Source organism: Diabrotica virgifera, chromosome 9 (assembly GCF_917563875.1).
Source record: "Diabrotica virgifera virgifera chromosome 9, PGI_DIABVI_V3a".
NCBI lineage: Eukaryota > Metazoa > Arthropoda > Insecta > Coleoptera > Chrysomelidae > Diabrotica > Diabrotica virgifera.
In genome coordinates this window covers 187,558,215-187,575,835 of record NC_065451.1, presented here as the reverse complement: position 1 = coordinate 187,575,835, position 17,621 = coordinate 187,558,215, and the positions used below count along the sequence as shown (strand labels likewise).

At 35.3% G+C, this 17,621-nt stretch overlaps 1 protein-coding gene across 1 annotated transcript; it reads right to left on the bottom strand.

Annotated features, from left to right (window-relative positions):
• Positions 1-144: 144 nt before the first annotated feature.
• On the bottom strand, positions 145-10,533 carry LOC114332412 (perlucin-like). The gene is made up of 4 exons (XM_028282211.2): positions 10,379-10,533; positions 8,892-8,977; positions 4,717-4,825; positions 145-726 (listed from the first exon to the last, which is right to left on the bottom strand). Exons 1-4 carry the CDS (start codon positions 10,467-10,469, stop codon positions 425-427), a joined length of 588 nt encoding a protein of 195 aa, XP_028138012.1. The 5' UTR covers positions 10,470-10,533; the 3' UTR covers positions 145-424.
• Positions 10,534-17,621: the final 7,088 nt, after the last annotated feature.

The window sequence follows — 17,621 nt, the reverse complement described above, 5'->3', positions numbered from 1 at the left end:
CTAGTAAGAGGAAATTATTAAACAGTGCAAACAAATAATAATATAATACATAATATAGATTCGAGGAAGTTGGGAGGTTCGAATATCTAGGAACAATCATAACACGAAAACCAAATATAGAAGAAGAAATCCAAAATAAACTAATAAAAGCGAACAAGTAGTTTATTGCATTAAATAGGTTATAAAAAAATAAATCCATATCAAGAGGTGTCAAATTAGGAATATATAGAACGGTTATTAGGCCTATAGTAACTTAAGAATCTGTAGAAGAGGATCTAAAAAGACTCAACTTCACAAATTGGAGGAAAAGTATTGGGCAAGAATGGATGAAGGAGAATGGTTAATCAAGCCATGAGCCTACCAGGCTCGACGCGCTAAATATTATTTATTAGGTATATTGTTTTTATTTAACAATTGATTTATTTCAATTATTATTTTTAACACTTGTACTAGTCGAACACAACTTTGAAACCATATCTGTCACTGATTTCGTAATTTTGGCCTCACAAAGAGCATGCCGTCTCCTAATTTGATTAACGTCATTCCATTGAAGACCTTTCTTGGAATAGGCAATCTCGATACATTTTTCGTCATTTCCTGAGTTATTAGGTTCACCTGGATACCAATTACCATACACAATTGGACGGCCGGTTCCCATCCATACCAATTTGTTGTAAGCCAATGTAGTTCCTGATGTCCAAAACCGATATTCGTCTGTGTCACCAACTGAAAATAAAAATAGGCATTAAGACGAATATAAGTAAGGAATGCCAGGAAGGTAAGGAAATTGCACATTTTTACTTTATCGTACTATATACGTAGTGTAGTACATATAATAGATAAAGTTATAGGATCTTGCAAAAATTTTTTTTTCAGATTTCACTTTTTTTCGACGTTTTGAGTCCCCCTGAGTCTAAAAAGCAAATAAAAAAACATGTCGGAAGTATGTACGTACGTATGTACGTACGTATGTACGTACCTATGTACGTACGTGTGTCGCACCGTCGCCCATTTTTGCAAATTTTGACCGAAACGAATGAAATTTAACTCAAAGTTAGCTCATCGATAGGTAAATAGAAATACGGAATTTGACGTTTCCAAATTCAAAATGGCAGCCAACATGGCCGACCGCCCACCCGACACATTTCCCTACCTATCTAAAAACTTTTTTAAGATAAGTTTAATTTGAAAAAGGCATTATATAGCCTAAGATGGAGCTATAAGAAGAATATTATCGATTTTCAGAAAAAGTTATGGGTTGCCTATATTTAAGGGGTCAAAATTTGACATAACTTTGAACTAGACTTTCTCAGAAATGGCTCCAAAGGAATTTGTTTATTTTTTGATATATTTTTAAAATCCTATCGGTAAATTGAATGACATTAGTCAGATTTCTTAACTCCCCATACGAGAGGAGTTATGAAGTTTCCATAAAAAAATAATCGAGTACCCGTAACTTCCTTTGTAATAAAAACTAAAATTTGAAATTTTGCAGACGTATATACTTTATTATTTATTATTACAATAAATTTTACTTAAAATGTGGCTTCCAATTGAACCGGAAATAAAAAAAAATGTCAATTTTTTAGATAACCTCTGTATATTTTTAAAATATTTTGAAAGAATGCAAAATTACTTTTCCAATCACATAAAACTCGTTGCTGTAGCTCAAAAACTCGAAAAGTTACAGTAAATAGAAATTTTGTTATAATCTTGTGTGTCCTCTCTCACGCGATCATAGCAGAGCATTATTATAGGGCAGTCAATGAGGGTATTTGCCTCCGAATTCCATCCTACTACATCGATGTACTTGATATTTTCACAATAAGTAGGGAATAGCTCAAGAAACAAAATCTGCCCTATATACTATGGCGCTTTTTATCTTGGGGCGGTTCCCACCTCTTCAAGAGGGTGCAAAATTTGGTGGTCAAAATAAGCACGGGAGTGGCTAGAGAACCTATTTCTAAGCAAAAACTGGTCTATACTTTTTTTGAGAACTCAATAATTTTTGAGTTATGCGTAATTGAAAATTGGCCATTTTCATTGAAAAATGACACCTTTTCGGACGGTTTTTTGTGAATACCTTAAAAACTATGCATCGAACTAAAAACACTATATAAAACATTTTTTAGGTTATAAATAACAAAGAGATTCGTTCCTTCGTAAATGTTCTATTTATAATACAAAAAGAGATATGGTAGGTGAAAAGAGTTTGTTTTTTGGTGCATGCTCAAATTGGTGTATTCAACTTGAAATAACAGAGGAACGGTAGGTTTTAGGTGTATAATGCTACCAACGCCTTTTGTAGTGTTTAAAAAAGCCTTTAAAACGAGCACCATTAAATGCCGCTTACATTCAAACTAAGCGAGATATGTTGCAAAAAAATGTATGACTAATGTACTTTAAGGAAAAATCAAAAGTACATACATTTAACCCCTCATCCACTAGAGTTTAAATGCATTGTTTTTCTTCTGCAATACCTTTTCATATAGTGTTATTTCTATTTTCAAAAAGTTGAACGGGTTTAAAATGAATGGTTTTTGTAAAAAATGTGATCAAATTATAGAATGCATTTTTTAATGTTCTTAAAAATCCTTCCTTTTACTCCATGTAATTCGAAAATAAAAATGTTCCACCCCCGAGAAATGGTGGGAACCGCCCCCATGATAAAAGCGCCATAGTATATAGGATAGACTTTGAATCAAGAGATTGGGCTACTCCAAAAATTTCATTAAAATCCATGCAGTGGGATGGAATTCGGAGGTAATATCTTGTTCTTAATCTCGCGCATTGACTGGCGTAATAGAAATAGAATGACATGCAAATATTGTAAACTATTAATTTCTCAGAAAAATGAACTAATTTGAAAAGAAAGTATGACTATAATATTCTATCGATTTATGCAATAATCTATACATCTATATTGTGTCCCCGAAATATGGCATCGAACATTTTCTCAAATGCAGGAATTGATGATGCGTAGAACCATAAAATATTTTCAAGTACACAGGGTGTGTCTAAAATATCAAAATAACGAGTCAATTTGCATTTTTAAAGAATGCCAGTATCCAGTACGATAACGATAATAGATCGGTACGATAAAGTTCTCGGGCGGCCTTTCCGTCCGGCGTTTTGTTTTATTACATAATAATGTTCAATTTCGTTTAAAAAGAAGATTTTCGCAATTTAATGCCTCAAAATCTCAAAAAATTTCTAGTTAGGTGTAAAATATAACCATACTAGAAAAAACATGTATGCATATATTCAACGATTAATTGTACGTGCAAACATACTACCAATAGTAGGAGAAATAAAAATTTATAAAAATAGAACATAATGTCAGTTATGTATACTCAGTTTAAATACATAAATAGGTTTCCAATAAAAATGCAAAATTCAAACTAACATGTGAGCTGTATAACTAAAAGTAAAAGTGACGTATCGAAAATAAACTAATCAAAAACAAAGAAGCAGTATAAGTCTGACTGTTTAGTATTAATAAAAAATTAAAGACAAAAATAAATCAAAAATAACATGTATACAAAGATATCAAAACTAATAATACAGAAAATTCACATAAAAAAAAAGAAATGGATTAAAAGAGCTACTGTCTTAGAACCCTAAAAGGATGGCACCACGGTGGGCTGCCGATGTAACAAAAAGGAGAACTTCTGTTGAAGTGAAAGTAAAGAGAACGATAAACTCCAACAGAAGTGAGAAAAAGGAAAGAAAACTAATGGAACAAAAAAAAAATGAAGAGAGAGTGAGGTGGCCTCTACGTTGAGAAGCCGAAGTATGAAAATACTAATATTTGGCTTATTCCTTGTGCACAAGAACTTACCGTCGATACAATAGTTTGGGAACTAAATACACTAATATTTCAATATGTTATATAAAAAATTAAGCTAAATCTTAAAAGAAGTAATTAATAATTATATTGCATCAACCAAATGTCTGAGATATAAAAACACAATAGTTACTAAAATCACAAAATATAATTGTTCCCAAACAAACCCAAACGACTCCTAAAGGTTGCTGCTGCATCCCCGAAAATTAGTACCAGGATGGTGCCAAATCATGCCTCCTATAGACTAAAGTGTTAAGACGAAAATGGAGCTGGAACACTCCAAAAGTTTGTCCCCAATGACATACTCCCAAGCGACTTATGGTTGTAGATTGGCCTCTCGGTGTTTTTGAGATGTTTTTAAGTTTTCATATGAGTGGCATGTGGCGCGATGACTTTATGCAGAAAACCCCATTGGATGGATTACTTATTCTTCCCAAATACTTCTGAATATATTTGGTGATCCAGATTTCGAAATTCACATATTTTCTGACTATAAAACGAGGTCTAACTTCCAAACTTGACCTAAATTTGCCACACACAACTCTTGTCAATCTCCTAACCAAAAGTGACGCTAAATTTCTCTCTTCCTCAAAATTAAGACCCGGAACACGAAATCATATTTTCCGCTAGGTGGCGTACATTACACATCAACCAGTGATACCACACATAATTAGGTGTGGCATCGTTGCAAGAAATTTTAAATATGAAAGATAATAATTACAAATAGTTAATTACGCGCAAATTAGAGAAATTAATTAAGAGATCAAGAGAAAATAATTATAAAAATAATTAAAGAGTTCAAAAATGATTCCGTAACGTCTCAAACCGTTACAATATTTTAAACCATTGGTATTTAGTCTATCACTTACAGAATTCTGTCATCTGATCAAAAAGGAAATTGTTTTCTTCCTCCGTTTCTATACTAACTAAATCCATATTAAGTCCTTTGCAAAATTCCATTGCTTGGAACCAACTACCCTAAAAAAATAGTATGGTTATTTTATGTTATCTCACAATTTAAAATAGATATTTAACCCTTAATTACTAACACACCGTCTCTCAGACGGCATCGTTTGTTGAAAGTGGGATATTTCCGTTCCTAGAAAAATTTGAAGGTCATCCGTTTATGACTTTTCAAGTTGGGTTGTTATTTACTAGTATTGAATTCGGCAATTTGCTGCAGGTTGTTATTCGAAAGATATTTAGACTCAAAGTGTGATTTCCGTCTAATAGACGGGGTGTTAGTGTTTGTGCCCAGTTCGTCATTAAACATAATGTGCCCCAGTTCGTCAAAAAGTTCAAATAAGGGGATAAAGACTATGAGGAAACTCTTTTGAAATGACTTGATGAGGTAGAAGACGACGTAAGCGAAGTGGGATCAATTTGCGATGAAAATGTTGCCACTGACTACCATTGCTACACTGTACAAATTTTAGTGCCTGTCAGTTTTTTTTTGTTTTAATATTTTTTAAATTTTTTTTTATTTTTATGTTTATTACTCTTTGTTTAACTCGATTATAAATTTTTATCAAGATTCTTTAATTTGTTTCATTTTTATCACACTTTTTTTTCAGGAATAAAAAGTCGCACAGACAATCCTTCCATTCTTGTTATAATGTTTTGTATTTTAATAAATACAGAAAAACTAGATCAATTACTGTGTTTTTTAGATAAGTAATACTTTCAGTAAGTCATCGAAATATTTTTTTGCATTATAATATTTAACAAAAGAAAAATAACCAGTAAAATGTGAAACCCGTCTGTCAGGCGGTTAGTTAGTGTTTGCGCCATTGATTTAAGATGTTAGTACTTAAGGGTTAATTCCATGGTGTGAGGCATATGAAAAAAATCTGATTCGGTTTCTTTGCGGCTTCGTTTTTAAAAATGTCCCACAAATCTGAAGAATGCCGGGCAAAATTTTTGGGACAAAAAAAATGTTTCAACAACTTTTTTGAACACATTCAAAAGATCACATTATAACGTGAACCAAGAATTCCAGCTTTTTTTCCTTTATAAATATTCCTACCTCTCTCTCTCTCTCTTTACCTATCCGGCCTAGTACCTCCTCGTTGGTCACGTGCTAGGTCCAGGATATACGTAATATACGTCGGTAAGCCCACATTTCGAATGCCTCTACTTTTTTCATCAATGTTGTGATCATTGTTCACGCCTCCATTCCATATAACAAAACCGAGAATAAATAACATTGCAGAAGTCGGATTTTAAGAGGTAGGGTGAAGCTGTTAGAGGAGAAAATTAGCTTCATGCTAATAAACGACGCTCTTGCTTTTTCTATTCTAATACGTATTTCCTTCGCCTGATCCCAACTTGTGTTAACTGTTATCTGCTAATATCATTACTTTTGTTTTATTAAAGTTGATTCCATGACCAAAGAATTCGTCTTCTTCTGCTACTGCGTATGGGAATAGCAGAACCGCGTAAGTATGGGAAGTCTTCCAGGAAGGCGGTGTCACAGTATTATGTTGCTGTTCAACCTTCCGCTATTGTCCTGGCTATGCTGATGACCTAGTCATCTTAGCCCACGGAAAATTTAATGGTACAGTCAGAGATCGAATGCAACAGGCTCTGACCGTAGTTACAGAATGGACTTCAAATGTAGAGCTTAACATCAGTTCTCAAAAGTCAAAAATCATAAAATTTACTAAAAGGAGAAAAGAGGAATCGGGCCCTCTAAGTCTAAATGGTCTACATTTAAATCTGGTGAGTGAAGTAAAGTATCTCGGGATAATATTAGACTCTAGACTTACTTGGAATCAGCAGATAGAAAGAATTACGAAGAGAGCGGTAATTACGTTAATGGTAGCCAGACGTACTCATGGAAAAATGTGGGGTTTGAGACCAGACATGGTATATTGGACTTATAACATGGTTGTAAAAACCGTCAATTGCATATGCATCAATGGTATGGAGGCACTACTGGATCTCCCTCCTTTACATATAACAATAAGAACTTGACAGACTGGCGCAACATAACAGTGTTATACTGGTATGGGTTCCAGGTCATCGGGGCATATACGGCAATGAGAGAGCTGATGCACTTGCCAAGAGAGCATCAGCTACAAAATACTTGGGTCTAGAACCGGCCGTGGGAGTGCCAAAAAGTACCGTCCGCGAACGAAAAAAGCCTGGATCCGATGCCAACACAACTTACACTGGGAGAGTGTACCCGGTCAAATGCATGGCAAGATGCCATCATCAAAACAAGCAGGAATCAGCTCAGTCATAACAGGTTTTCTCACTGGACATGCGCCAGTTAGGGTCACCTGCATACAATGGAGCTGTTCATGGAAACTTACGCTGTAGACTCTGTAACAGAGAACCTGAAACAGTCAACCATATTTTGCATGACTGTGAGGCATTGGATCAAAGGCAGCAAACACTTTTCGGAGACATCGAAGTGACTCCAAATATATATGGCACCCACGCACTAGACCTGTACAAGCTGGTACAGGGTTCCAGAATTCAGGAATGGGTTTCATAAACGAATGAAAGATGTACAATAAGCCAAGTGGCTTCAGTACAACCGGTTCACAACAGACGGCTTCCAGGAAAAAAACCTTTCGATAGATTTCACGAAGAAAATTTTGAAGAAACTAGAAGATGGAAACTGTATTCCAAACCCAATAATAATAGTGTAAACTGTTACGAAAAAAAAAATAACAATCAAATTTACTCAGATGTAAATTAGAGCTGGAGGGTCAGATAATAGAATTAATCATGGAGTTTAAATATCCAGGCATCACACTATCCAGCTAAGGAAAACTCGAAACAGAAGTGGAAGATCAAGTGAATAGAGCGAACAGAGCCGCAGGTTGCCTGAATCTGAATGACACAATATGGAGAAATAAATATATCGGAAAATAATGGAAAGGCAGAATTTACGAAACTGTCATCAGACCAACAATGACATACGCGGCAGAAGTCTATGATAAGACACTATGGAATAAAGCTAGAGGTACAGATACATGACGGAGATACAAGTAAGAGAACATTAATAGCTGAGTAAGAAAGCTGAGTCCTGTAGAATAGAATGACCACATAAGCGGAATGCCAAAAAACAGAGCAGTAAAGACGGCGAGAGATGGTTCCCAATAGGAAGACAGTTAGTGGGAATACCACGAAAACGATGGAACGATAACTTACTGGAGTCACGTTTACACATAAAGAAGAATAAGGAGAAAATATATTATAAGCATTGGGGTTCCTACGGTCTCCTCCGCATCCCACATTTCGCTCGCCATCGTTTTCTATCCACCCATTCATTTTCTTCTATAGCTCTATCTGCCATAGACTGTTCTATGCCTTTCTTTCATGTTTCTGTAGGCCTTCCCCTTCTTCTTCTATTAATGGGTGTGTAATTTAATGCTCTTTTGGCAATCTTTCCTCTGACATCCTCATGACATGACCATACCATAGCAATTTCTTGGTTTCTATATCGTCAACCGTGGAATATACACTCTTTGTCCGTCGTCTTATTTCCTCATTTGGTACATGTTCTAATCTAGATACCCTGCATGCTCTACGTAAGTAATTCCGCTAATTCTATATTTTTTCTTTCCTTTCCTCTGAATTGCCAACACTCTGCTCCATAAGTTATAATAGGTTCCACAATTGTTCTGTAGATTGTTAATTTTGCTTCTAGATTCACCTTGTTAGACCATAGTAGACCATTTCAAATACGAGTTGTTTTCCTTCCTTGCTGTATTCTATGCTATATGTCTTTTTTTGTAGTTCCTTCTTCTGATATTATGCTTCCTAAAGACCTATATTCCTTACATTGTCTTATAAGGAGAAAATAGAAGATAAATAACAACGACGTCAAGATTTTTGAATTATTCTTTTTCTTCGTGTAGGTACTAATCCTTTCCTTGGTGTTCCTTTCTTGCTATGTGTTGACGTCACACTATCACTATTCTGCCGGAATATCGTGATATTTTGAAACTGTGGATTTGTTTATTGTTGATTCAAAAATTGTTAAGAATAAACAAATTGTCAAGAGAAGAAATAGGAATAAATTACTTACCTCCATTGTATATGCAAAGTAATATAAAGTATTTCCTTTCTGCTCAAGTTTAACTGCTGGAACTATAGCTTGTGCTACACCCGTATCTAAATCAATAAACATTCTAATTGACAAAAATTTGAAAAAACTGAAAAATTTTAATGCAGAATGAAAGATTATATTATTACTGAGGGCCGAAGGTCCTCTTCTGTATTATTTATTTTAATAGAATAAAATAATAAAATAGAAAATTTGGTGTGATTTTTAATTGCAGATATTTTATTTAAAAGAAAGTTTTTATTTATTCTAAGGGACTTTCGGCCCTCGGTAATAATATAATCTTTCATTCTGCGTTTAATTTTTTTAAAAATATTTATTAGTTTTTTCAAGATTCGAAAAAAATCAATGCATTTAAAACACATTGAAAATTTTGATAGGCTACATTTTGCGCCTTTCTCCTTAAATAAATATAGTGTACGGCCTAATTACAGTTAAGGATTCTGAAAGTTTTTGAAGATATTCTTCTTTAGCGGCTAATCGATTGAGGGTAAAATTTGATTGATTCCCGCGCATGCGCACACCGACAGTATGGTATTAGTGGTTATACGGGCTCTGATTGGGTGTTGAAATTTTGAAATGATCTGTCAATAATTGTTCAATATGGAAGTTATCGGTAAACAAAAATATTGTATAATATTAGTTTTTATTGATGTGTGGACAGAAATAAAATCAAATTTATAATTATAGTGACTTTTTAAATAGTTTTGAAAAGCCGCAGGTACGTAATTCTAAATGTTTCAGTTGGAAATACCTAATAGTTTCAATACCTATCTATTTGGAAAATGTAAACAAAATAATGTAGTTACCTATTAGTAGGCAATGTTTTAATTTACATAATCTGATTGCGAACAAACTTTCTACAAATCTTCATCTCATATATCGTTTTCTTACTCTATATTTTGTTGTATTTTATTTCGACAAAAATCAAACTAATAATTTTATTAAATTCATATAAATTTATGGTGTAAACGTTTAGTTTGTGTATATTCCCACATGACGTATACGAGAGTTTGGTGCAGTTTGAAATGGCGTCAACTTTCGTACGGCGCGGTAGACGTGAAGTGGGTTCGAGCCCCAAGCAAGTTATTATTATTTTATTTTTTTATATATATTTTATGATTGTAAGTATATTATTATATAATTTTTGAAGATATTCTTCTTTTTTGAAAGTGGTAGATAAGAAAGTTAGTTTGATTTTTAAATAAAACAAGTACAAATAACCTTTTAAGTATAGTTACTTCGTTTAAATTACCTATTATATAATAGAAGAATATCTTCTTACGTGCGTACAAAGTACACACACATTCTTTTTTTTTACTAAAAGGTTTGATTTCTAGGTATGTATTACTAGGTAGGTCATTATTTAGTATAAAATTATAGGTTGGTAATTCCCGAAAAAATGCTTAGTTAAAATGTTTTTCGTAAATTAAGTAAAAAATGTTACATACCTTTATTTATCGCATAATTGACAGATCCCGCACTATTCATCTTCAATTTGAATAAGATCGTAAGCAATACCATCATAATTTGTTTTACCATTTTGATTAAGTTTGTTCTCGTATGAAATTAACTTCCAATTTTTGATAACTGCATCACTCATATATTTATAGTTTTGCTTAAAAAAAGATAACGTTGCTAGCCTACAGGAGGATCATGTGTTTGTATTTTAAACGGAATTCCCGTTTATTGATACAGTTTATAACACTATACACTTGGTATATAGTAATACTGCGGAAAAAGCCTAAAATTATTTTTAGACGGCAGCTGTTGAACGAAAAAATACATATTTGGAAGAAAGCCCTAGGTGGACTAGGCCATTTACTGTTAGACTAAATTACCTACTTACTTCCTTTTTTATCCGTGATACATTATATACGAAATTAGAAAGTCACGGCAGCAGAAAGTCACGGCGAAATTAGATCTAGGATAGAGCAGGCTAGAGCCGCTTTTAGAAGGATTTCCAAGGTGTTATGTAACAGAAACCTAAAATTGGCATTGAGGATCCGCCTACTTCGCTGCTACGTGTTATCGGTCTTATTTTACAGTGTCGAGTCCTGGACTGTGAATAAAATCGATCTAAATCGCCTGGAGGCTTTCGAAATATGGTGCTATAGAAGAATTTTAAAAGTTTCCTGGGTGGAGAAGATTTGAAACTTCACAATACTCGAACGTCTCAGCAAGACTACTGAGATCATAAAAAGCATCAAGCAGAGAAAGCTGGAGTATTTCGAATATGTAATGAGAGGTCCAGGCAAACGAAGTCCAGGGCGAAGAAGAACCTCGTGGTTGAAGAACTTGCGAGATTGGTATGGTGTTGATACAAGCATGCTATTTAGGGTGGCAGTGAATAGAATTAAGAGAGCTATGATGGTAGCCAACGTTCTGAAAGGAGATGGTACATGAAGAAGAAGAATGTCGAAATATGGTATCTTTTTTATTATTATTTCTGAAAATAAAAATGTATACCATTTTCATCATCACTTCAGTTGCAATGGGTGGGAAAACCTCTCGATACGAATCAGTTAAAATATGGAGAAGAGTGCCTACGTTCCTTCCGATGAAGGCTCCAGTAAGAGCCGCAAATCGCGATTCAAGGGACTGGACTGCACTCCGTATTCTAATTGAAAAGTAAGATTGTTTTGCCTTCGCATTGCAACTGAATAAAAATGGTATACATTTTTATTTTATAGTCGTATTACTCCGTAGAGTAACTAGGTGCATTTTTCCGTTGGAACTATACCAGCTGCAGACGGGGGATGTGAATTGCATAGTGTAGAATTCCTTCCCTCTCGTCTTCACTGCAGCATCCATTTGACTTGCAAATTGTAGAAGTCTTGGAGGTGTCACCAGGAAAGTGTACCAATAAGTTTTCAATTTAAAAATCTTTTAGTAATATTTTTAATATTTTCAATATTAATAATTTATTATTAGGATTGAAAACTACTTCGTCTTTCAATGCCAGATGGCGCTAGCCACCTACTATCATCACTTCAGTTGCAATGGGTGGGAAAACCTCTCGATAGGAATCAGTTAAAATATGGAGAACAGTGCCTACGTTCCTTCCGATGAAGGCTCCAATAAGAGCCGAAAATCGCGATTCAAGGGACTGGACTGCACTCCGTATTCTAATTGAAAAGTAAGAATGTTTTGCCTTCGCATTGCAACTGAATAAAAATGGTATACATTTTTATTTTATAGTCGTATTACTCCGTAGAGTAACTAGGTGCATTTTTCCGTTGGAACTATACCAGCTGCAGACGGGGGATGTGAATTGCATAGTGTAGAATTCCTTCCCTCTCGTCTTCACTGCAGCATCCATTTGACTTGCAAATTGTAGAAGTCTTGGAGGTGCCACCAGGAAAGTGTACCAATAAGTTTTCAATTTAAAAATCATTTAGTAATATTTTTAATATATTCAATATTAACAATTTACTATTAGGATTGAAAACTACTTCGTCTTTCAATGCCAGATGGCGCTAGCCACCTACTATCATCACTTCAGTTGCAATGGGTAGGAAAACCTCTCGATACGAATCAGTTAAAATATGGAGAACAGTGCCTACGTTCCTTCCGATGAAGGCTCCAATAAGAGCCGAAAATCGCGATTCAAGGGACTGGACTGCACTCCGTATTCTAATTGAAAAGTAAGATTGTTTTACCTTCGCATTGCAACTGAATAAAAATGGTATACATTTTTATTTTATAGTCGTATTACTCCGTAGAGTACCTAGGTGCATTTTTCCGTTGGAACTATACCAGCTGCAGACGGGGGATGTGAATTGCATAGTGTAGAATTCCTTTCCTATCGTCTTCACTGCAGCATCCATTTGACTTGCAAATTGTAGAAGTCTTGGAGGTGTCACCAGGAAAGTGTACCAATAAGTTTTCAATTTAAAAATCTTTTAGTAATATTTTTAATATTTTCAATATTAATAATTTACTATTAGGATTGAAAACTACTTCGTCTTTCAATGCCAGATGGCGCTAGCCACCTACTATCATCACTTCAGTTGCAATGGGTGGGAAAACCTCTCGATAGGAATCAGTTAAAATATGGAGAACAGTGCCTACATTCCTTCCGATGAAGGCTCCAATAAGAGCCGAAAATCGCGATTCAAGGGACTGGACTGCACTCCGTATTCTAATTGAAAAGTAAGAATGTTTTGCCTTCGCATTGCAACTGAATAAAAATGGTATACATTTTTAGTTTATAGTCGTATTACTCCGTAGAGTAACTAGGTGCATTTTTTCGTTGGAACTATACCAGCTGCAGACGGGGGATGTGAATTGCATAGTGTAGAATTCCTTCCCTCTCGTCTTCACTGCAGCATCCATTTGACTTGCAAATTGTAGAAGTCTTGGAGGTGTCACCAGGAAAGTGTACCAATAAGTTTTCAATTTAAAAATCATTTAGGAATATTTTTAATATTTTCAATATTAACAATTTACTATTAGGATTGAAAACTACTTCGTCTTTCAATGCCAGATGGCGCTAGCCACCTACTATCATCACTTCAGTTGCAATGGGTAGGAAAACCTCTCGATACGAATCAGTTAAAATATGGAGAACAGTGCCTACGTTCCTTCCGATGAAGGCTCCAATAAGAGCCGAAAATCGCGATTCAAGGGACTGGACTGCACTCCGTATTCTAATTGAAAAGTAAGATTGTTTTACCTTCGCATTGCAACTGAATAAAAATGGTATACATTTTTATTTTATAGTCGTATTACTCCGTAGAGTAACTAGGTGCATTTTTCCGTTGGAACTATACCAGCTGCAGGCGGGGGATGTGAATTGCATAGTGTAGAATTCCTTTCCTATCGTCTTCACTGCAGCATCCATTTGACTTGCAAATTGTAGAAGTCTTGGAGGTGTCACCAGGAAAGTGTACCAATAAGTTTTCAATTTAAAAATCTTTTAGTAATATTTTTAATATTTTCAATATTAATAATTTACTATTAGGATTGAAAACTACTTCGTCTTTCAATGCCAGATGGCGCTAGCCACCTACTATCATCACTTCAGTTGCAATGGGTGGGAAAACCTCTCGATAGGAATCAGTTAAAATATGGAGAACAGTGCCTACGTTCCTTCCGATGAAGGCTCCAATAAGAGCCGAAAATCGCGATTCAAGGGACTGGACTGCACTCCGTATTCTAATTGAAAAGTAAGAATGTTTTGCCTTCGCATTGCAACTGAATAAAAATGGTATACATTTTTATTTTATAGTCGTATTACTCCGTAGAGTAACTAGGTGTATTTTTCCGTTGGAACTATACCAGCTGCAGACGGGGGATGTGAATTGCATAGTGTAGAATTCCTTCCCTCTCGTCTTCACTGCAGCATCCATTTGACTTGCAAATTGTAGAAGTCTTGGGAGTGTCACCAGGAAAGTGTACCAATAAGTTTTCAATTTAAAAATAATTTAGTAATATTTTTAATATTTTCAATATTAACAATTTACTATTAGGATTGAAAACTACTTCGTCTTTCAATGCCAGATGGCGCTAGCCACCTACTATCATCACTTCAGTTGCAATGGGTAGGAAAACCTCGATACGAATCAGTTAAAATATGGAGAACAGTGCCTACGTTCCTTCCGATGAAGGCTCCAATAAGAGGCGAAAATCGCGATTCAAGGGACTGGACTGCACTCCGTATTCTAATTGAAAAGTAAGAATGTTTTGCCTTCGCATTGCAACTGAATAAAAATGGTATACATTTTTATTTTATAGTCGTATTACTCCGTAGAGTAACTAGGTGCATTTTTCCGTTGGAACTATACCAGCTGCAGACGGGGGATGTGAATTGCATAGTGTAGAATTCCTTTCCTATCGTCTTCACTGCAGCATCCATTTGACTTGCAAATTGTAGAAGTCTTGGAGGTGTCACCAGGAAAGTGTACCAATAAGTTTTCAATTTAAAAATCTTTTAGTAATATTTTTAATATTTTCAATATTAACAATTTACTATTAGGATTGAAAACTACTTCGTCTTTCAATGCCAGATGGCGCTAGCCACCTACTATCATCACTTCAGTTGCAATGGGTAGGAAAACCTCGATACGAATCAGTTAAAATATGGAGAACAGTGCCTACGTTCCTTCCGATGAAGGCTCCAATAAGAGCCGAAAATCGCGATTCAAGGGACTGGACTGCACTCCGTATTCTAATTGAAAAGTAAGAATGTTTTGCCTTCGCATTGCAACTGAATAAAAATGGTATACATTTTTATTTTATAGTCGTATTACTCCGTAGAGTAACTAGGTGCATTTTTCCGTTGGAACTATACCAGCTGCAGACGGGGGATGTGAATTGCATAGTGTAGAATTCCTTTCCTATCGTCTTCACTGCAGCATCCATTTGACTTGCAAATTGTAGAAGTCTTGGAGGTGTCACCAGGAAAGTGTACCAATAAGTTTTCAATTTAAAAATATTTTAGTAATATTTTTAATATTTTCAATATTAATAATTTACTATTAGGATTGAAAACTACTTCGTCTTTCAATGCCAGATGGCGCTAGGCACCTACTATCATCACTTCAGTTGCAATGGGTGGGAAAACCTCTCGATAGGAATCAGTTAAAATATGGAGAACAGTGCCTACGTTCCTTCCGATGAAGGCTCCAATAAGAGCCGAAAATCGCGATTCAAGGGACTGGACTGCACTCCGTATTCTAATTGAAAAGTAAGAATGTTTTGCCTTCGCATTGCAACTGAATAAAAATGGTATACATTTTTATTTTATAGTCGTATTACTCCGTAGAGTAACTAGGTGTATTTTTCCGTTGGAACTATACCAGCTGCAGACGGGGGATGTGAATTGCATAGTGTAGAATTCCTTCCCTCTCGTCTTCACTGCAGCATCCATTTGACTTGCAAATTGTAGAAGTCTTGGGAGTGTCACCAGGAAAGTGTACCAATAAGTTTTCAATTTAAAAATAATTTAGTAATATTTTTAATGTTTTCAATATTAACAATTTACTATTAGGATTGAAAACTACTTCGTCTTTCAATGCCAGATGGCGCTAGCCACCTACTATCATCACTTCAGTTGCAATGGGTAGGAAAACCTCGATACGAATCAGTTAAAATATGGAGAACAGTGCCTACGTTCCTTCCGATGAAGGCTCCAATAAGAGCCGAAAATCGCGATTCAAGGGACTGGACTGCACTCCGTATTCTAATTGAAAAGTAAGATTGTTTTACCTTCGCATTGCAACTGAATAAAAATGGTATACATTTTTATTTTATAGTCGTATTACTCCGTAGAGTAACTAGGTGCATTTTTCCGTTGGAACTATACCAGCTGCAGACGGGGGATGTGAATTGCATAGTGTAGAATTCCTTTCCTATCCTCTTCACCGCAGCATCCATTTGACTTGCAAATTGTAGAAGTCTTGGAGGTATCACCAGGAAAGTGTACCAATAAGTTTTCAATTTAAAAATATTTTAGTAATATTTTTAATATTTTCAATATTAATAATTTACTATTAGGATTGAAAACTACTTCGTCTTTCAATGCCAGATGGCGCTAGCCACCTACTATCATCACTTCAGTTGCAATGGGTAGGAAAACCTCGATACGAATCAGTTAAAATATGGAGAACAGTGCCTACGTTCCTTCCGATGAAGGCTCCAATAAGAGCCGAAAATCGCGATTCAAGGGACTGGACTGCACTCCGTATTCTAATTGAAAAGTAAGAATGTTTTGCCTTCGCATTGCAACTGAATAAAAATGGTATACATTTTTATTTTATAGTCGTATTACTCCGTAGAGTAACTAGGTGTATTTTTCCGTTGGAACTATACCAGCTGCAGACGGGGGATGTGAATTGCATAGTGTAGAATTCCTTCCCTCTCGTCTTCACTGCAGCATCCATTTGACTTGCAAATTGTAGAAGTCTTGGGAGTGTCACCAGGAAAGTGTACCAATAAGTTTTCAATTTAAAAATAATTTAGTAATATTTTTAATATTTTCAATATTAACAATTTACTATTAGGATTGAAAACTACTTCGTCTTTCAATGCCAGATGGCGCTAGCCACCTACTATCATCACTTCAGTTGCAATGGGTAGGAAAACCTCGATACGAATCAGTTAAAATATGGAGAACAGTGCCTACGTTCCTTCCGATGAAGGCTCCAATAAGAGCCGAAAATCGCGATTCAAGGGACTGGACTGCACTCCGTATTCTAATTGAAAAGTAAGAATGTTTTGCCTTCGCATTGCAACTGAATAAAAATGGTATACATTTTTATTTTATAGTCGTATTACTCCGTAGAGTAACTAGGTGTATTTTTCCGTTGGAACTATACCAGCTGCAGACGGGGGATGTGAATTGCATAGTGTAGAATTCCTTCCCTCTCGTCTTCACTGCAGCATCCATTTGACTTGCAAATTGTAGAAGTCTTGGGAGTGTCACCAGGAAAGTGTACCAATAAGTTTTCAATTTAAAAATAATTTAGTAATATTTTTAATATTTTCAATATTAACAATTTACTATTAGGATTGAAAACTACTTCGTCTTTCAATGCCAGATGGCGCTAGCCACCTACTATCATCACTTCAGTTGCAATGGGTAGGAAAACCTCGATACGAATCAGTTAAAATATGGAGAACAGTACCTACGTTCCTTCCGATGAAGGCTCCAATAAGAGCCGAAAATCGCGATTCAAGGGACTGGACTGC